Source organism: Cyprinus carpio, chromosome A5 (genome assembly GCF_018340385.1).
Source record: "Cyprinus carpio isolate SPL01 chromosome A5, ASM1834038v1, whole genome shotgun sequence".
Taxonomy (NCBI): domain Eukaryota; kingdom Metazoa; phylum Chordata; class Actinopteri; order Cypriniformes; family Cyprinidae; genus Cyprinus; species Cyprinus carpio.
The window spans coordinates 13,318,727-13,341,224 of record NC_056576.1 but is presented as its reverse complement, the minus strand read 5'-3'; the positions used below and the strand labels follow the sequence as shown (position 1 = coordinate 13,341,224).

The 22,498-nt window shown below is 36.1% G+C and overlaps 1 protein-coding gene across 3 annotated transcripts in view; it reads left to right on the top strand.

The window, feature by feature from the left end:
- LOC109090376 (rho guanine nucleotide exchange factor 9-like) overlaps positions 1–20,013 on the top strand; it is a 38,623-nt gene extending 18,610 nt beyond the window's left edge. For 2 of the 3 annotated variants that reach the window (XM_019104184.2, XM_042753953.1), the window contains exons 2-11: positions 1,193–1,372; positions 1,700–1,783; positions 9,622–9,837; positions 10,743–10,922; positions 11,008–11,240; positions 11,419–11,548; positions 13,927–14,058; positions 17,916–18,159; positions 18,418–18,486; positions 18,858–20,013. In XM_019104184.2, coding sequence (XP_018959729.1) covers positions 1,193–1,372; positions 1,700–1,783; positions 9,622–9,837; positions 10,743–10,922; positions 11,008–11,240; positions 11,419–11,548; positions 13,927–14,058; positions 17,916–18,159; positions 18,418–18,486; positions 18,858–19,030 — 1,641 coding nt within the window. In that variant the 3' untranslated portion in view covers positions 19,031–20,013. The remainder of the gene's footprint in view (positions 1–1,192; positions 1,373–1,699; positions 1,784–9,621; positions 9,838–10,742; positions 10,923–11,007; positions 11,241–11,418; positions 11,549–13,926; positions 14,059–17,915; positions 18,160–18,417; positions 18,487–18,857) is intronic. The other variant, XM_019104185.2, reaches the window with a different exon arrangement.
- Positions 20,014–22,498: the final 2,485 nt, after the last annotated feature.

The window sequence follows — 22,498 nt, the reverse complement described above, 5'->3', positions numbered from 1 at the left end:
TAGCCTATCACTTATCCTTTGCGAAAAGACTATGCACATTGCAAATAACATCTGAAGTTAAAATTAATTTACATGCACTTATCTTTAAACCAGTGGTTATAACTAGCTTTTTACTCTTGTTCAAGAAAAGTTTTTTTTTTTTCATCAATTCAATAATAGGATAGTTTAAATAACAGTTTGATATAGTTCAGGTATTTTATATATATATATATATATATATAGATATATATATATATATATATATATATATATATATATATATATATATATATATATATATATATATATATATATATTTGCATAAATATGTTTGTTGCCTAGAAGCAAAATTTTGTAACAATGGAATAAATGTGATTGTAATAATTTATTATACACTACTGTTCAAAAGTTTAGGGGTCAGAAAGACTTTTTTTGAAAGAAATTAATATTTTTGTTCAACAAGGACATTAAATTGAAAAGTGACAGTAAAGACATTTATATAATGTTAAAATGTTTATTTCAAATAAATGCTATTCTTCTAATCTTTCTATTTATCACAAAATGTAAAAAAAAAGGGTTATGATTTCCACATACAGCAGCACAACTGTTTTCATCACGGATAATAACATAAGAAATGGTTCTTGAGCACCAAAGCATGTAAGAATGATTTCTGAAGGATCATGTGACACTGAAGACTGGAGTAGAGTCCGCTGAAAATGCTGCTTTGACATCACAGGAAGAAATTACATTTTAAAGTACATTAAAATAAAAAACAGTTATGTTAAGTTTTACAAAATATTTCTTAATATTTAAGTTTTTACTGTATTTCTGATCAAATAAATGTAACTTTGATAAGCATAAGAGACATCTTTCAAAAACATTAAGAAATCCTAGCAACCTCAGTTTTTTGCTTTTAATACTTAATAGGTCTATCAACTCCATCAACAAAAAAAAAGCAGAAAATTTGGGTATTTTGTTTATCCTATCAACCTCGTCTGTCCCGTTTCAAAACTGAATCAAAGCAGTTGATACAAATCCAAATGAGATACAGCGTTATATCTCAACACCCCTGTCAGTTTTGTTTCCAGAGAGCTGACTGTGGAGTGGAAGCCAGGATGTGACTGTTTGATGTTAATCCAGAATGTTTCTGATGTTATGTAACTGTTGTCCTCCTGTAGCTAATCCTGCGTCTTCTCCATCTATCTTTCTGTAGTTGGTCAGCGGGGGCTCTGTAGTGAATGCCGAGGCAGTATGGGACCATGTGACCATGGCTGACCGAGAGCTGGCCTTCAAGGCTGGCGATGTCATAAAGGTGTTGGACGCCTCGAATAAGGACTGGTGGTGGGGTCAAATCGACGAGGAGGAGGGCTGGTTTCCTGCCAGCTTCGTCAGGGTGAGTCCATCTCTGACTTTTAACACCTTCCTGTCTGACATATATCTGTCTGATGGCCACCTGTCTAACAAACACCTGTCTAAGACACATCTGCAGAACCACAGCTGTTTTAATATCCAAGACCGTTTTTAACTGAATAGAAGTCAGATAAAGCTGTTTAAAAGAGATGCAACACAATATAAAAATTGACAATATAACACATTTTCAGGTAAATAATTCAATATTAAAGACATACAGTCACACCTCAGTCAGAAGAGGTCACATTCTTCCCTTTAACCTCCATCTTGAACCCAAACTCTTGTTTGTGTTGCTGTTGTTGTTTCTCTGGTGGAGTCCCACCCCCCTCAAACCAAACAGCTTTTTTATATCAACCCTGTCGCTGCATCACGCCTCACAAACACCACAGCTAAGGTGCGTTTTTTTTTCAACACCACTGCTTACCGTTTGACCGTTGAATGCATCCCATCGCTTACTGCTAACATGCTGTCGCTGTGTTCCAACGTTTCGTTTCGACCACAGTTGCTGCGCTTCGCTTCCATGGCAACTTATCTTCATGCCGTTGACAGTCCGGGTCTGTCAGAAAATACTGAAATAGGAAAAAGATTTTGTTATTGTAATGCTGACTCAATTATGACATTTAAAAATGACCACTATCAATATTTCCCTCTTTTCTGACAGTATTTGGTGACATCTTGTTTTTTGTTTTTTTTACTGTGACTTGAACAGATGTTGGTTTTAATTTGTGCCTCTCTGACTGCTAAAGATCTATTTTTAATCACATTTATATACGTATTAAGAGAGCTACAGAGATAGATTTTCAAACAGAAGTTTAAGCATAAACCCTCAGTAACAACAACAATTTCATCAGTCCCTTCAGTGATTCTTCCAGCATCTCTCCTCCACCTCTAAACCAGTCCTCAAATTGTGTCAAGGGTCTCACTGGGGTCCCATTTCAAGCACTTCTTCCAACTCTGCCTTTTTTTCTCTCCATAGTGAGCCAGTATGCATCAACCCCTCCAACTCTTGTATATAATATAAACCTAAGAAATGTCTGTTATATTTTGAGTGTTAATTTATCAGTGATAATATAAAACCCAGATCTAATATCATGAGTAAAAAGGAGGTATTATGAACATGTTGCACAGTAAAACTGAAATAATAATGATGTGCGTGCAAATGACTGTTGTAGCAAATAAGCTCAAAAGGGAATTGCATATAAATAATTACAATTAATTATAATTAATTACTATTATTTACCTCAGCTGCCAGTAGTAACTGTAGCAGAATTAATATTACAATCAACTAATCTGTTCGTCCAGCGAACATTCAGTATAATTTCTTAACTCTAAGAAAGGATATTTTTGTGGACAAAAGTTTTCTTAAAGTAACTAAACACCTATACACATAAAAAGGTGACATAATCAGAGCCAAAAACAAGAAAATGAGCCACTGAAACCACCAGCGCTGTTTTATGACGGGGTCCATGGGGAGGTTGGAAGTGGATGACTGAAACTGTTAGAGAAACCAGATAATGCAGTTATGGAAAATGAGCCACTGAAACCACCAGCGCTGTTTTATGACGGGGTCTACAGCTTTCTCTCTTCTTACTGCAGAAGAGTTCTAGCTCACATCCTCATCTTCTCAGAATCTAACAGGACCGTAGACTGATGTGAGGCCTTTATCTTCTATCGAGGTCACACCTCTCGGGGGTCAAAGAGCCAATGGTGACTTGCACTTCTGGACGGAAAGTTTATGATTGTTTGTCTCTAGCATGGTGTTTTGCATATGAAACTCGATTGGGTGTTCAAGAGAAGAATCTTCAAGATTCGTATAATACTGTGTTGCGTAGGTATCAACATATAATATACACTCTCATTTAGATCATGAAAATAAGAACTCATAGATACCAAATATGGTATAGGTAAGGTTATATTAACTAGTGATCTATCATAAGCATGCATAAAATATACAATGCACAAAACCATAAACAAGAAGGTAGAAATCATACACAATGACCTGGGGATATGCATGATAGAATAAATTGTCTATGAATTAATGTAAGAAGTCATTTCATATAGCAGTATGTGTCTGTTTGAGAGAATTAAGTAGGAGGGAAGATTCTCTCTACATACATTTAGGTCGTAAAGTTTATCAGATCTTGCTGAGGTGTCCTGGTTGCCTTGGTAACCAGGGGCCTGGACGCCATTCACAGACATATAGGCACAGAGTCTGGTGTTGGGTGAGGGGGTTTGTGATTATATCTTAATCAAATGAATAATTGATTTGTTAAATCTAATGAACAATTGTGTGTCTGATTGGTCCAAATGCTACACTGTGCATATTAAGGGTGGATGGTTCAACCTACTCACGGTTTTAGAGTCACGGTTTTGGCACGGTTCGGTATGTGTTTAGGGAAAAACTATACTGTCAAATAAAAATAAAGAAAATAAGAATAATCTATCTAACTACAAGCAACAGTACAAATAAATACAACAGAGTAAAGATACAAACAAAATAAACAGTGATTTTGAGTTTTTTTTTTTTTTTTAGGTAGGTCTAACATTAGTTTTTAGTTACAGAAATTGAATAAAGTAATCAAATGTAAAACATCATTGCATATTTAACTGTATAAATTAAAGCTCACATCCTAAGGCTTAAATGAGTTTAGTTTAAACAGATATCAAGGAGTGCTGTTCAGGTCTCACCTGTGTGCGTGCTATCAGCACCCTGGTGATGACGAAATAAATGACTGCTCATATTCCAGCATACGCCATTGGCATTAAACAAGAGTGAATGGTTTGTCCACGTTTTTTTTTTTTTCATCGTTGTTGTTGTAATGTTTTGTGAAGCCAGAATGCGCATCCATCAACAGAAACATGCATTAGCGAACCCTGTTTGCTTTATTATAACAAACCACAGACGGGTTGTCAGATTTAAGTTGAACCGCGGTCCCAGCACTTGACAAACCATGTGTGGAGAACCGAATGGTTCGATTTTTCTACCGCGAACCGTCCCACCCCTAGTGCATATTATATTATACATATTACATAATACATATTTTAATAAAATGTATACATGTATTACATATTATATATATAATAATTACAAATTATTACATATTATGTAGATTGTATACACTACCATTCAACAGTTTTTTTTTTCTGAAAGAAATGTATACTTTTATTCAGCAAGAATTCATTAAATTGATAAGAAGTGACAGTAAAGACAGTATTCATCAAAGAATTCTAAAAAAGTATTGCAGTTTACACAAAAATATAAACACTGATAAAAATAAGAAATGTTTTTTGAACACCAAATCAATGTATTAGAATGATTTCTGAAAGATCATGTGACACTGGAGCAATGACTGGTGAAAATTAATCTTTGCCATCGCGTGATAAATTACATTTTAAAATACATTAAAATAATAAATAATTATTTTAAATGCTAATAATGTTAGTTAATAATGTTACCGTTTTTGGGCGAATTAATGCCGCTTTTCTCTGAAAAATTCCAAACTTAGCACTGAAATATAAACATAAACCCTTTTATTAGGGATCATGGGTGAAAGGATAAAAAGAAATGTAGGATAGAAATTTGCTTATGAAAGAGGATTGTGTTTGTAAAGGTGGAGCGCTTTTTAATGAGACTTTTATTTAACTTGGTCTTAACGTTGGCTATATATGTCGAGCTTCCTAAGTGCATTTCTCAGTTCCCCTGTTTGCTTTCTCTTTTCTATGTTCTCTAACAGTCATCTATCCCCCCTTCCTTCCCAAACACACACTCACGCAGATGGCAGGTTGTGTAAGCCACTCTCTCGGTCATGACAGGTGTGAGAAAATCTCTTCGTGAATATCAACTGTATCCACACAGACAGATACAAATTTAATCCACACACACACACACACACACACACACACACACACACACACACATACACATACATACACTATATCAGGTTGTACAGCACGGTCTTTATTTTGACCCTTTGGGCATCTCTTATGCAACACTGCGAAAGGACAAGGAGAAACAGACAGGAAGAGAATGAGTGTGAGAGAGATGGATGAGGTAGAGTCTGAAAGCATTATGTCACACCAGTTGGTGGCGCTGGCCTGCAGGTTTGGCGTCTCTCTCCTGCTGAGACCTGGAGCTCTCGTGTCATGAGAAATCATTGCTCACTGTTTACTCACAGTCCAAACACCCAACACAAACTGTGCCCGCATACGAGAATCAGCAGCATACTGTGGAGTTAATAGCGTTTTAATAATGAAACATTACATATATAAAGACAAGCACAGCTTAAATGTGAGCTATGCATTTTATTACTTTGCAAATGCAGTTCTTGAAACAATGACTATTTGCAGTCAGATGTGGCACTTGTTTTTTTATTTATTTTTTTATTTTTGTTTTATTTTTTTGTACATTCTGACATGTAAACTTAAATTGTTGGCAGGACTACGGATTTGTTGTTTAATTTATATGTTTCTAATTCTGTTTGGCCCTGCTAGTAGCACAAAAGCCACACACTTCACCTTTAATCTGGAGTTTAACAAGACAACTCAAATATTGAATATATTTGAGTATATTATTGCAATCAAAATGGAAATGTATGCATTTAATACAAATTTTTACACATTTATTAAAGTTCTCTGTGGCGTTCTGGCCCAGAAAAGCTTGATGTAAATATCTAGAATATTTTAAAATGAAATCATAAAAAAAAAATAAACAATAATATATTTATTAATAATGATCATAAATAAATATAAATAATAACTTGAAATTTAGATTTGTTTTTGCGTCAAAACATATTCAAATATTTCATTATCCAAATGGCAGTGTATGCATTTCGTCATGCATTTTTACACATTTATTGAAGTTACATGTGAATTTCTTGACCACCAAAGCTTTACATTAATATCTAGAACATTTTAAAATCAATTCATTTAAAAAATAAATTTTAATCTAAATAATAATAATTAGAAAAACATCAATTACCTCAATTACTCAAAATCTCTCAAGTTCATAAGTCTATTTGACTGATTTCTTTTGCATTTTGTAGTGTGCATTTGTGAATCAGATTACACTGGTCATGCTTTGCGTCTGTCTTTTTGTCTCATCAAATTCAGATCACTAACTTACAACTTGGGTAAAATTGCTGTACAGTGTGATTTATTTAGGAATGGCACTGTATATGTAGTTACAGCGCAGCAAACTAAAACCAAAGAATACAGTTTTACTTTGTGGTACTTCACGAATGAACTTAGCTCAGATCTTTTAATGACACATCTGAGAGTGAATATAATCATTCTAAGTACCCAACTAAAAGAGATCGATAAATGTTGTATTAATGTCACTTACAAGGATTAGTTTTTGGTCTTTGTTGTAAGATGCTGACACCTTTACAGTGTATCCTCTGTTCTGCTGTGTCTTGTGTTTCTCTTCACTGTTCAGCGAGGTTGAGTCATGAAGCATAAAATGAGACGTCACTTTTCATTAGAGGACAGGAGAGAAGAACAGACAAAAAAAAACAGATTGCTCTGGGAAGAGAGGGTGTGAGAGAGAGAGGGGCTAAAATAGATTGGACACTGAGAGGAAGGATAGAGAAGATTGAAGTTGGCATGTGTGTGTATGTGTGCGCAGGTGTGTGTGTGTGCAACATCTGCATCATCAGTGTTCTTCTGATTCCTCTATTTCTTGAAGCAGACAACCGTAGCAACACACGTTGTGTAGCCAGGCAACAGGATCACTAAACTAAGCCTTTCGTTTGATGAGGATGAGGACGGACAGCTAGTAAGGGTAATGCACTGGAAAGTTGCGCTGAGGCAGAGATTTCTAGGTATACAAGTATAATTTGAGATTTTAATGAGATCTTAATCTGAGAAACATCCTTCATGAGATTAGACATCATATCCATGACTCTGTGCAGAAACGGAGTGTGTGAGACAGAAAGAGAGAGAGAGAGAGGGCGAGGGAGTTTGTCACAGAATCTGTGACAGGCTTGTGTATTTATGAAAATCTATTTTTAATTTTGTCTTTTTTTGTAGTATTTGTGACTCCAGATCAGGTCAGCAGTGTTTGTGTGTGTGTGTGTGTGTGTGTGTGTGTGTGTGTGTGTGTGTGTATGTATGTGTGGGTCAGATTTTGTGCTTTCTCTGTACGATCTCAATGTCCCTTCAAGGATAACAAAACCTGAAATCACTTACACTGTGGGGACCAGCCAACAGTTCCCACGAAGAATAAAGCTTAAAGGCACAGTTCACCCGAAATGAAAATTCAGTCATTATTGACTCATTCTCATGTCATTTCAAACATGTATGCTATTTTTCCCCCATAAAACTGGTGGAAAACCCTTCAATAGCAATATTCAAATATTTTTTCTGAGTTGAATCAGTTCACAAAATATGTGAACTGATTCATTGTGAAAATAATAAATAGTATTGATCTTCAGCATTGGTTGCTGACAATTGTTAACCACTGTGACTAAATCACTGAGTCAGTGAGAACCGGATCAATACTATTTATGAATGAATAATTCAGACATATTTTGTGAACTGGATCAACTGATTCAACTCAGAAAAAATATTTGAATATTGCTATTGAAGGGTTTTCCACCAGTTTTATGGGGGAAAAATAGCATACATGTTTGAAATGACATGAGAATGAGTCAATAATGACTGAATTTTCATTTCGGGTGAACTGTGCCTTTAGGCTTTATTTTTCGTGGAAACTGTTGGCTGGTCCCTACAGTGTAAGTGATTTCAGGTTTTGTTATCCTTGTAGGGACATTGAGATCGTACAGAGATAGCACAAAATCTGACCCACACATACGTACACACACACACACACACACAAACACTGCTGACCTGATCTGGAGTCACAAATACTAGAAAAAAAGACAAAATTAAAGTAGATCCAGTTCACAAAATATGTCTGAATTATTCATTCATAAATAGTATTGATCTGGTTCTCACTGACTCAACAAATGTCAGCAACCAATGCTTTCTTCAAAAATTCAGCTTTAGCGGTCCACAAAAGAAAGAATGTCATACAGGCTTGTAACAACATGAAAGTGAGTAAAAGAGGGCAGAATTTTAATTTTTGTGTGACCTCTCCTTTGAATAAAGGGTCTAAAATAATGTTTTAAAGGGGCAGTTTGCAATTATTTTTGTTTATGTTGGTTTTCTAAGGCTAGTAACATGAGTCTTCATCTCATGTACTCAAGTCATCTCAAGTGTACATGATTTGACGTATTTTTCAAAAGTATAATACTTTTCTTAAAGGAACAAGTACACCCAAAAAAGAAAATCATGTCACCATTTACTCATGTTGTTCCAAACCTTTATGATTTTTTTTGTTTGCAGAACACAATAGAAGATATTTTGTCAAGTGCTTTTTTGTCCATACAGTGGAAGTCAGTGGTAATCAAAATATTCTTCAAGATATTTTATTTCATATTTCACAGAAGAAAGTAAGTCATAGAGGCTTGGAACAACATGAGGATAAATTATGTTAGTGAATTATGTCAGCATTTTCATTTTTGTGTCAACTATTCTTTTAAGTTATACCTTTTATGCACCTTTAAAATCTAAAAAGTTTTTCTGTGATAGTTTTAAGAGTAGAGTATATAAATAAAACTAGCTCATTATACAAAATGTGTGCACATACATGGGTTTTTATCATGCGTGTGTGAGAGAGTTTGTGCGTGTGCTCGCATGTGTGTTCACATCAGTTGACTCACCTGGGAAAGCAAATGATAGGTTACATAATCAGGGCAAATAAAATCACATCAGATTCTTTCAACTAAACACACACACACACACACACACATACTGTGTTCCTAACTGTGCGCATCTGTATCTCCCTCCTTCTGTTCCCTTCTCCTGGCTTATGTGTGTGTATCTTGGCAGCTGTGTAACAGGTCCAAATGCAGATTCATTTAAGTCCTTGGGAAAACAGATTTTGTGAGTGTTTACTGCAATGCCTCTAATGTGGTAAAATGCAGCTGGGACTGGTGCCACCAGAGGGCACACTCTCACTCTTTTTTTTTTTCTCACATCAATGTAACTTTAACCCCTGAAGCTTTAAAAGCCCTATCTAGACCTTTTATTAATGCAATCATGCAGGCCGTTAACTCCGGATGCTCTGAGCCGGATGCTAATCGAACGTGAGCACAATTATCGTGATTAGTTTAATTGATAATAACAGGGCTTGAAGATCAAGTCATGTCTGTCTTAATGTGTGTGTTCTAGTTATGGGTAAATCAGGAGGAAAACACTGTGGTCGAGGCTGCCGAAAGCTCCAGCGAGGTGCAGAATGGCCATGCAGAGGCCAGTCCGAACCCCAGCACCAACTGCTTGTGTCTTGGCCAGCCCACTCAGAACCGGGACCAGATGAGAGCCAATGTCATCAATGAGATCATGAGCACAGAACGACATTACATCAAACACCTGAAGGACATCTGTGAGGTAAAAAAATGCATACCAGCCCTTTCAAAGTTCAGGAGACCTGATTGAGTTCTCTTTTAAGCATCATACGTGGTTGTCTCAGATGTTTCTCCTAATATTCCAGAGAGGAAATATACATAAACACAACTGAGACATCTGTTTAAAGTATAAAACTATAAAGTTTATGTGAATAGCATAGCTCAGATCATTTGTTCTTGTCAGAATTCATATGTTTGAATTTATATTGAAATCTTTTAATTGTTAGCTTGTTGTCTTGCTAAATGTGAACAGTATGTGACATTGCTGAAATGTCATAGGGAACTGCAGAGAAGACACATGTGAGATGACTACGCTCTTTTCTGTGATATGCAAAGTCAACATTTGCTTTAAATTTAAATTCCTGTCTAGGAGAAAATGTATGTCCAAAACTGTATGTCCATGAAATGTTTAAAACTTACACTACCATTCTAAAGTTTGGTGTCAGGAAATGTTTTTTGAAAGAATTGAATACTTTTATTCTGAAAGGATGCATTAAATTGATCAAAGGTGACTGTAAAGACATTTAAAAAATGTACAAAAAAAAAAAACTATTTTAAGTTATTTTGTATTCATCAAAGAATCCTTAAAACATCAAAGCAGCACAACTGTTTTCAGTAATAACAACAAATAATAATAACAAATTATTCTTGAGCAGCAAATCAGCATATTAGAATTATTTCTGAAGGATCATTTGATACTGAAAACTGGAGTTATGAGTCTGACTGCTGAAAATTCATCTTTGCCATGTTAAAATGGATACAAATAAAAACAGTTAAAACATACAGCCTTGGTGAGCATAAGAGACTTATTTCAAAAACATGATACCAATCTAAAAAACCCAAACCCTTGAATGGTAGTGTAAATCTGTGTTTGTGTTTGTGTTTTAGGGGTATCTCCGTCAGTGTAAAAAGAGAAGAGACATGTTTAACGACGATCAGCTGAAAGTGATCTTTGGAAATATCGAAGATATTTACAGATTCCAGTTGAGTTTCGTCAGAGACCTGGAGAAACAGTTTAACACGGAAGAACCTCATCTCAGCGAGATCGGACCTTGCTTTTTGGAACACGTCTGTATTAAAATACAGAATATCAAACATATATACACAATGAGTCGAGGATACAGATTTTTTATGTTTGTATGTTTTTTTACAGCAAGATGGATTCTGGATCTACTCAGAATATTGTAACAACCACGTGGATGCCTGCATGGAGCTCACACGTCTCATGCGAGACGCACGATACCAGCACTTCTTCGAAGCTTGCCGATTGGTTCAGCAGATGATCGACATCGCCATTGATGGCTACCTGCTCACACCAGTCCAGAAAATCTGCAAATACCCTCTACAGCTGGCAGAGTTACTGAAATACACAGTACAAGAACACAGGTACACACACAAACACAGATGTGTGAACTCCAGGTGCATCATGCAGATAATGGCGGTCAGGTCCACAAAATATATGCCTGTGTAAATGACAAATTTTGAACTGACATATCTGGTTTCCACTTGACATCCCTCGTTTTCATTTTTCTCTTTCGCTCATTCTTTTCCCTTTCTCTCCCAGTGATTATCGGTATGTGGCTGCTGCGCTAGCTGTAATGAGAAATGTCACTCAGCAAATCAACGAACGCAAACGAAGGCTTGAGAACATTGACAAAATCGCCCAATGGCAGGCCTCGGTACTGGACTGGGAGGTGTGTGGCCAAAGCTTTTCAGACTTAAACTTAATTAATAGGATAAAAAGAAATATATATAAGTAATAATAGTAAATGAATAAATGAGCAGCGCAACTGTGTGTATACATGTACCCTACTGGCTAAAGTTTGTTATAATTAAAGGGGTGGTTCACTGTTTTTTTCTAGGCTTGATTGTGTTTATGGGGTGCAGTCTAACATGTGTTAATGCTCCGTTTTAAAAAAAACACATTATTTTTCACACAATTTACCTTTATTCCACACCGCTCTGTCCCTTCTCTGAGAAATGCGCTGATCATTTCCTGCTTTTATGAAGCCCTTCCCTCAGAAATAGGCAATGGGCTCTGATTGGTTAGCTAACCCAGTGTGTTGTGATTTGCTAAACCGCCTCTAGTACGCTTCTAAACATCCCGCCCCTCACATGTGCTTCGGTTTTATTGTAAACAATGGCGTCGTTAATATCGCTTATCAGCTTGAGCCCGATTGAGAAGCAAAGGATATTATTGAAGAGGATCGTGCAGAACCTGTTCAAGCATGGCTTTTAATGGTAGGCCTGTGTTTTTTGTTTGCTGTATCTAATACTTATGCTGTTATTTGTAAATGCTACTGCTTATGTTAGCTTTTAATATATGGTTTTATCGTGATTAAAGATTTAATACAGTACGGCAACTGCATGCATGTCCATGTTTAACGCTTCTCATAGCTATGTCAAAATAAGCGTATAATTGGAACAGTTCATTGTTGGAGCTGAGTTGAACAAGAGAGAGAGAGAGAGAGAGATGCAGAGCGTGTGCAGATCAGTGGGACGCGAGGAACAGTATTGAAGGGATAGTTCACCCAAAAATGAAATTTTAATGTTTATCTGCTTACCCCCAGGGCATCCAAGATGTAGGTGACTTTGTTTCTTCAGTAGCACACAAACAAAGATTTTTAACACAGTCTGTCAGTCATATAATGTAAGTGGATGGGAATCATGACTTTGAGATTCAAAAAAACATAAACAAACAAAACCAAATTAAACCCTGCGGCTCGTGACAATACATAGATGTGTAAACACACAAAACAATTGGTCTATAGAAGAAACTGAACAGTATTTATATCGGGGGTTTTTTTTTTTTTTTTTTTTCTGATTCAAGCAATGTCTGAATTGTTTGAACTGTCCTTGGATCAGGCATCTTGGATGCCCTGGGGGTAAGCAGATAATTTAAGACAAGAGACAACACACAACAAGAGACAACACAAAAAACTGCTGCTTTAGAACATTGATTTTGAAACTTGTGAATCCATTAGAATTGTTAGAAAACAGAATCGCGATTCATATTTGAATAGATTTTTACGTGCACCTCTAGTTTTCTCTTCCTCTTCTCTAAAGCAGCGCAGCATGGCCTTGCGCCCTTTGCTGCCTTTTCTCGAGGGCAGGGTTTATCTGGGTTTGTTACGTCACGAACCCGGAAAGTAACTTGTTGTAGTCCCTACCAGCCGTTTTTGTAGGCATTAAACTGCCAGAACTTTAAAAGATAATATCTCAGTTTGCATTGAACTTTCAGCTTCTTAACTTTGCAGATATTGTTTATGCTCAAACAGCAACATTACACACTAACTAATGTTAAAAAAGTGAAATCGCAATCAACCACCCCTTTTTTTTTAAAAGAAGTCTCTTATGCTAATATGCTGATTTGATGATTAGTTATGATCAGTTATTATTGGTGCTCAAGTATTAATAATAGTTCTTATTATTAACAAGTTTTTGCTGTGTAATATTTTTGTGGAAAGAAGTCTTTCTCTGATTCTTTGATTAATAAAAGTTCAAAAGAACAGCATTTATTTTGAAATGGAAATGGAAATCTTTTATAACAAAAATGTGTGTTTACTGTCACTTATGATCAATTTAATACATCCTTGACGAATAAAGTATTAATTATTTTTATTATTATTATTATTTAAAAAAATCTTTTTCAACATTGATAATAATACTAAATGTTTCTTAAGCACCAAATCAGCATATTAGAATGATTTCTGAAAGATCATGTGGCATGAATACTAGAATAATGGCTGCTGAAAATGACATATTAAATAGAAAATTACATATTACATATATAGAAATTGTAATAATAATTTCAAAATATTACTGTTTTACTGTAGATAAGATTAATGCTGCCCTGGTTAGCATAAAGAAACATTAAAATTATTATTGTATTTAATATCTCCTTTTTCAAAAGGAGAATTTATCTATACAAATTCAAATAAAAGATGCATGTTACTGACATGCAACCTGCACCACAGACACCATATTTGATTTGAGAGCTGCATATTGAGACATAATCAGAGCCTCTGTGGCGTCAGATGTAATGATTTATTTGTTTTTTGTGTCTGCGCAGGGTGAGGATATTCTGGACAGGAGCTCAGAGCTTGTGTACACTGGGGAGATGTCCTGGATATATCAACCATATGGGCGCAGCCAAACCAGAATCTTCTTCCTATTCGATCATCAGATGGTCCTCTGTAAGAAGGTGAGAAAAGAAATAGGGGAGATAGAGGGGATGAAGAAAATAATGACATTAAAAGTTCATTTTTTTAATTAGCTTCAATTGGGACAAATGGGTCTGGAAATGAAGTGTAGAAAACATGAAAAATTAAGTGATGAAGATAGATAGATAGATAGATAGATAGATAGATAGATAGATATATAGATAGATAGATAGATACAGATACAGTGGTTTGAAAAAGTGTTGGCTCCCTTCCTGATTTCTTATTTTTTTGGCATGTTTGTCACACTTTCAGATCATCAAACAAATTTAAATATTAGTCAAAGATAACACAACAAAAAACAACATAAATTAATTAAATGAAGGTTTTTATTATTAAGAGAAAACAAAATCCAAAACTACATGGCCCTGTGTAAAGAAGTAAAGACCAAAAGATCCTCAAAAGCTAGACATCATGCCGAGATCCAAAGAAATTCAGAAACAAATGAGAAAGAAAGTAATTGAGATCTATCGGTCTGTAAAAGGTTATAAAGCCATTTCTAAAGCTTTGGGACTCCAGCGAACCACAGTGAGAGCCATTATTCACAAATGGCAAAAACATTGGAGAACCTTCCCAGGAGTGGCCGGCCGACCAAAATTACCCCTTGCCTCAGACAAAGTAACAATCCAAGAGGTCACAAAAGACCCCACAACAACATCCAAAGAACTGCAGGCCTCACTTGCCTCAGTTAAGGTCAGTGTTCATGACTCCATCATAAGAAAGAGACTGGGCAAAAATGGTCTGCATGGCAGAGTTCCAAGAGCAAAAAGAACATAAAGGCTGGTCTCAGTTTTGCCAGAAAACATCTTGATGATCCCCAAGACTTTTGGGAAAATACTCTGTGGACTGACGAGACAAAGTTGAACTTTTTGAAAGGTGTGTGTCCCATTACGTCTGGCGTAAAAGTAACACTGCATTTCAAAAAAAGAACGTCATACCAACAGTAAAATATGGTGCTGTTAGAGTGATGGTCTGGGGATGTTTTGCTGCTTCAGGACCTGGAAAACTTGCTGTGATAAATGGAACCATGAATTCTGCTGTTTACCAAAAAATCCTGAAGGAGAATGTCCGGCCATCTGTTTATGACCTCAAGCTGAAGCGAACTTGGGTTCTGCAGCAGGACAATGATCCACAACACACCAGCAAGTCCACCTCTGAATGGCTGAAGAAAAACAAAATGAAGACTTTGGAGTGGCCTAGTCAAAGTCTTGACCCGAATCCTATTGAGATGCTGTGGCATGACCTTAGAATTGCAGTTCATGCTCGAAAACCCTCCAATGTGGCTGAATTACAACAATTCTGCATATATGAGTGGACCAAAATTCCTCCACAGCGCTGTAACAGACTCAGTGCAAGTTATTGCTAACGTTTGATTGCAGTTGTTGCTGCTAAGGGTGGCTCCAACCAGTTATTAGGTTTAGGGGGCAAACACTTTTTCACACAGGGCCATGTAGTTTTGGATTTTGTTTTCCCTTAAAGGAGCAATGTGGAGGTTTTTACTTAAAAAAAATCTTTAAGATAGAGTTTTCATTTGTACATGTATGAGCCAACCATGATGTAAAAAAAAGAATGACACCTCAACTGTCCACCACGGTTGCCTCTATCAGCCTGTAGGCTCAATTGTGTGTGGAGTGAGTCGGGCCCGAATTGGTGCGAAAATTCACAAAATGTGACGTCATGCGCGTTCTCGTCTACTTGGGCTTACAACCGTACGGCACGCCAGCCATTATAGTAAGCAGCAGCAATAGTGTTTTCAGATGGACTCTGTGGATGGAAAGAAGCAACCAGCCTCCGGCAGCACAATTCAGACACCCACGGACACTCCTCGTAAGTTAAAAAAAAACAAACAAAAAAAAACGTATCTAGTGTGGCAACAAAGAGATCCGCGTGCGCACTGAGAACGAGCATGAGACTGGGCTGCAGTTCCTCTAACGGCCACTGGTGTCAGTAACAGTTAGAAATTTCAGAACCTACGCAATGCTCCTTTAATAATAAAAAGCTTCATTTAAAAACTGCATGTTGTGTTCACTTGTGTTATCTTTTACTAATATTTAAATTTGTTCGATGATCTGAAACATTAAAGTGTGACAAACATGCAAAAAAATAAGAAATCAGGAAGGGGGCCAACAATTTTTCACACCACTGTAAATACATACATGTTTTTTTCCTAGTAGGGATCTTTGAAGGAAGGAAGCAGGCAGCTGATGATGTTCTCAGCACATTGCACTCTGGAACTTTCATTTTTAGAGCAAAGATGCAGAACCGAACTAGACAGGCATCCAGAAGCAAATAACTGATTAAATTATAGTAGTGTAGCACAACCGAGGGAAAGAAAATGCATGTGTCCCAGTACATTAGGATCCGTGTGTTCAGTCTTTTGACAGCAGCTTAATAAAGTTGTGCTGTCTGTCGTTAATGTTAATCGAAAGACAAAGAGACAATCGTTCACCGCTCTCGACTGAATCACTTTTGTAATTAATTTGATTATTAATTATTATTATATTTCTGTACCTGTATAGCCTACTACTGCTAGACCTAAACAATTTTCTAAATACAATTCAGGTCTTGAGTTTAATTGATAATATTGTTAACAAATTTCAATATTCAGTGATGTGATATGCTGTCTGAGTGGAGTAACATCAGGCAGAGTCACAACTTGTACTTGTTATTAAAACAAATAGAAAGCAAACAAGTAATTCATAGTCATTAATTTTAGTTAACATATGCTTTGATCAATTCGAACAGAGATTTTTATTCTTATTTAACCTTTATACTGGTAAAATAATAGATCATTAGGTCATGAATATTGTCTTAAATGTCATGGGAAGGCATCCTTAGCCCAGGTAAGACACCTCAGGAGTGGCTTAACAAGAGGAATACGACAACTGTAGCCAAATTCCTTGACACGTCTGTGTGTGGTAGCTCTTGATACCTTGACCCCAGCCTCAGTCCATTCCTTGTGAAGTTCACTCAAATTCTCGAATCGATTTTGCTTGACAATCCTCATAAGGCTGCGGTTCTCTCGGTTGGTTGTGCATCTTTTTCTTCCACACATTTTCCTTCCACTCAACTTTCTGTTAACATCCTTGGATACAGCACTCTGTGAACAGTCAACTTCTTTGGCAATTAATGTTTGTGGCTTACCCTCCTTGTGAAGGGTGTCACTGATTGTCTTCTGGACAACTGTCAGATCAGCAGTCTTCCCCTTGATTGTGTAGTTCTAGTGAAACCAAACTGAGAGACCATTTTGAAGGCTCGGGAAACCTTTGCAGGTGTTTTGAGTTGATTAGCTGATTGGCATGTCACCATATTCTAATTTGTTGAGATAGTTAATTGGTGAGTTTTTGTTAAATGTGAGCCAAAATCATCAAAATTAAAAGAACCAAAGACTTAAACTACTTCAGTCTGCATGCATTGAATTTATTTAATACACGAGTTTCACAATTTGAGTTGAATTACTAAAATAAATTCAGTTTTCCACGACATTATAATTTATTGAGAAGCACCTGTACATTATAGAAATGTATATGCAGAGAATTTATATATATATATATTAGTAAATAAAAACTGCAAAATATAAGCATTTTTTGCTAGTATTGTTTCACTAGTGTGTGTCATGTGTATATCTTTTTATCATGTCCAGTCACACTTGCTGTCACACTGAATACAACCTCCTGGTGTAACAAGTACCTTGATGTGTGTGGAAAGGAAAGGAGGTGGAAGATGAGAATGATGTATTAGATGTTTCATGCTGGAACAGAATAATCAATCAATCGTTTCATTCTATCAGTAATCTGTCTGGATTACAGACATACTTAGAAAGTCTCTCTGCCTTCCACAGGATCTCATTCGCCGTGATATTCTCTACTATAAGGGTCGGATTGATATGGATCGTTATGAGGTCATTGACGCAATCGATGGCCGAGATGATGATTTTAACGTTAGCGTAAAAAACGCCTTCAAACTGGCCAACAGAGACACAGACGAGATCCATCTGTTCCTGCCCAAAAAGCTGGAGGAGAAAATCCGTTGGCTTCGGGCATTTCAAGAAGAAAGAAAGATGGTCCAGGAAGATGAGAAGATTGGTGAGAATTTTTACGTCACAAACAATTGATATTTTAGTTCTTATGCATCCTCGTGTTGTTTCAGAGTTGAACTGTTTGCTTTTATTGTTTAAATTGAACACAAAAGGTGTATTTTGAAGAATATTTACTCCAGTCTTTATGATACGATGATCAGACAAGTTCATAGTCACCACTCTCACAGTGATTTAAACTATGTTCTGTTCTTCACACGAAGCTATCAAACATTTACGCCAAATATTGTGTTTTTTGGCCCTTTAGGGTTTGAAATCTCTGAATATCAGAAGAAACAAGCCGCCCTGACCGTTAGGAGAGTCACCAAACAGAAAGGTATGAAATCTTGAAGCCTGTTCTTGAAATGTGTTCCTCATGGAATTTAGATGTTCTTAGAGGTTGTTGTGTCTCACATCTTGGTTTATGACGGCTGCTTTAGGATTTAATATTTGCATTCTAATGGCCAATAAATTATACTGTGTTCTGTTGTATTGCTGTTACCATGGTGAAAAAGTGCCTGCTGAGAAAATAAAAGTAAATTGATACAAATTGGTATTGTTTTGCCTTGCAATAAATGGTACTTGTGGATGTTACATACAGCATAAAGCTACACAAATGTCAAAGAAATCTTATAATAAGCGATGTTAAACAGAAAAAAATAGTTTATGCATTAATCGTTATGTATTCCTGTGTGTCTGTCTTCTCAGGTGTGGGCCGGTCGGGGCCCCCAACATACCCACCTCCTTCGGACCCCATGAACCCTGGGCAATACCTCCTCCCTGATGGCTACGGGCAGGCGGATGGATATGAATACGAGCCCAAACGCAGCACATCTCCCTTCTGGCAGAACTTCAGTCGGTTAGCTCCCTTTAAGAAATAGAACACACATCCACCAGGGGTCGGATACACCAGCCTCTGTATACTTGGAAAAGCACTATTCTACTTAAGATACATCTGCGGGACTTGAGGAGGACCGACACACACACAAACTACAGGAGAGAGGATGGACCTCGCTTTGATGGGGTTTACCAGGCGTATTTCTTTTACTAGGGTTACGGGGACACCTTGCTGGGCTGGCTGCACTGAATACTGCACCCGACATGTTGTAATTCACAGAAAAAAAAATCACGCAAACACGCACACAAAAAACATACATTTTATTCCTCGGCACTCTCTTTTTAGAGAGGTTTTAAATCATGAAATATGGAAAATCTCTTATGGTTTCTTCTTCTCTATACAAATCAACAGATTTCGAACTTTCACCGTTTGAAGCACTAAACCACGGTAATGACTCTTGCTCTCTAGCGCCGCCCTGGTGTTCCTCCCTGCACTGTGACTATTCGGGGCATTGTCTCTCACCCAATCTCTCTTTTTCTCTCTCGATCTTATACTCCACATCATCATGTGTTTTTCCAACAGTTTAAAGTCCGGTCAAAGCTGAAGATTTTTTTTTTCCTGGACAATTTCTCCTTGGATGGAACCTGCTGCACTCTTTAGTTTGTTTTGCATGAGATTCAGTTCATTGCAGATATTTTTATTTGTGTAATTCTATTTGTACGGGTCTCAGAGAACAGTGGATCACGATCTGCAAATTTGTCGCGCAAGTTGCTTTCACTGGTCATGGTCTACTGGAAATACGGATATTGGAACAACTTTGACATTCAGAGAAACATACAATCACTCGAATTACAAGTCATTTTGGTTTGCTGGAGCCTTAGATACCTTGATTAAACTACAGACCAGAGAAACCTGAAGGAGGAAGTGTTTTCCTCTGAACAGTGGACCTCTGTAGCGTGCTTACATCAGAGCCTTGTTTATCCTGAGGTCTTGGTCTTGGTTTCACCATTGTTTCCTCTCTCCCGTCATAAGTGCAATCTGACAGAAGACCGGAAAACCTAAAAAAAAGTAATATGCCACCTCTGAGCCCTGCCTTCATTTTATGAGGAATGATACACGGACCAGGGCAACTTTAATCCTGCTGATCCACCTCATAATGACGTGCCAATTCATCTCTAACATGCCAAAATAGTCTAGTTGGCAAATTTTCCTCTAACAGGTGCATTGGCATGTTCAAATGCCAACCCCATGAGCTGGTACCCCGCCATGTGACTTCTCAGGCGAAAATTAAGTAAAGAAATTTGGTTATCGCTGCTAGGATTAGCATGACATAGCGTTTGTTTGGTTTCTTTTTTTGTTTTTTGGGTTGTTTTTGGTTCTCTCTCTCTCTTTAAATAGAGTATATACAATATATAAATATATATATATATATATATATATATATATATATATATATATATATATATATATATATATATATATATATATATATATATTTTATTTTTTTTAAATGTTTCATTGGGTATTTTTCCAAATTAAAGGGACTTGTGCAAAAATTAATTTATGGTATATTTCGCGTTTTGTCTGATAACTTTCAAAGGATAGTATTTAGTCCAATCACAATATTTAAAGTATTGCTATAAAACATTATTTATTCTATTAAAGTGTGATTTTCTTTTTTTTCCATCTTGATCCTCTTTCTATATTTTAGAGCTTCTGCTGGAGTGTTAAAGACCCTTTTAGGGCATAAAAAATGTAAGAGGACAGTATGGAAGAAATATTTCACACACGTGTACTAAGTGCCACATGAACCTATTATTATGTTACAAAGAAAAATATCAGTTTAATATTTTTGATTCGGTGATCTGATTGAAATAACATTATATCATTATTTCATAATAAACTTCATTATGGAGAAAACAGAGTTGAAATTAGAATGTTTCCTCTGGTCTCTTTTTATTATTCATTTGATCTGTTTTGATAAACACAGTGATGCTGGTTTCATTTTGAACATTTTTACAGGGTAATTCAAATTAACAACATAAATTGGTAAATAGCTTATGTTCCAAAGAAGAGTATGTAATGTTCTAGGTTTATAAGATAAAAACAATAAAACCACAGGGTACTTAACACTAGTATTAAACTGTTTCAAGGATGTTACAGATATACACAATTCACAATTTTGTGGTAAGACATTTTTTTTTCTTCAAGAAATTAATATTTTTATTCACCAAGGACACGTTAAATTGATCAAAAGTGACAGTGAAGACATTTATGTTACAAAAGATTCCTGCAACAGTCTTCACAAAAATATTAAACTTTTTAACATCAAGAATAAAATTAACTGTTTTTTTTCTAGCACCAAATCAGGACCATGTGACACTGAAGACTGGAGATATGGCTGCTGAAAATTCAGCTTTGCCTTCACAAGAATAAGTTACATTTTAAAATATACATTTAAATAGAAAACAGTTGTTTTAAATTATAATATTTCACAAAATTACTGTTTTTACTGTATTTTTGATAAATTAAAAAGTAAAATTAATATTTTTGAAAACATCTTTCAAAACATTTTAAAAAATCTTAATGTAGGTAAAAGTTTTACATATATATTTTATATTTTAAAAACAACAGATAAAAAAAAGAGACTAAGTTTTTTTTTTTTTTTTGCTTTCAGTTTATTGAGCTGAATTGTTTTAAAGTGATTTTATTGTGTTCAGTATGCGTCACAATAATTTACCTGCTGATGGATAAACATCCATTGATTCACACAGGTTAGTAAGGTCTCTAAATTTCAGCCAAACACACACACTCTTCTGTCTCTCTCTCTCTCTCTCACTCACTCACTCACTCACTCACTCACTCACTCACTCACTCACAACTTTCTCTCTCTCACTCATGTATTACATTTCTTCATGAGACATAAAGCATACACTGAAGAATATCAGGATTGGCGGGAAACTGTTGATGTCACAGTGATAGTTTCCCATGAGATTTTTGTGCTCTCGTCAGTACAGCAAAATCTGACCTCCATAAAAGAAGAGTGTCATAAGCACAGCATGACATGGCACTAAAATTCTACAACCCAAGACAGAAATACATTCGTAATGCCTCATAATCGTGAAAGGTCGATGGGAAAAATACATTCCAATAAATGTTGACAGACCTTCATAACCCTGTTAGGTCAAGAAGATTTCCCTTCTACAAAACGTTCAATTCCTTCATTGTTTTGTTCCAGCATTCAGTCACAGTGTGTGGTTATAGTGGTTTACAGTGGTCTGACTCTCATTAAACATATTGTAGTATAAACATGGTCTCGAAGGTGTTTTTAAACCAGTGCAATAAACACATTCAGTGGTGTAATCATTTTCTGTTGTGTAACATATTCATAGTATCCACTTGAAGACTTTGTGCACCTTTACGTGACAACATTATTTCAGAATTCACAAACAGGCAATGCGACATCTGAATGTCACATGTAAAAAACAGTGTGCTGTATTCAGGGAATTAT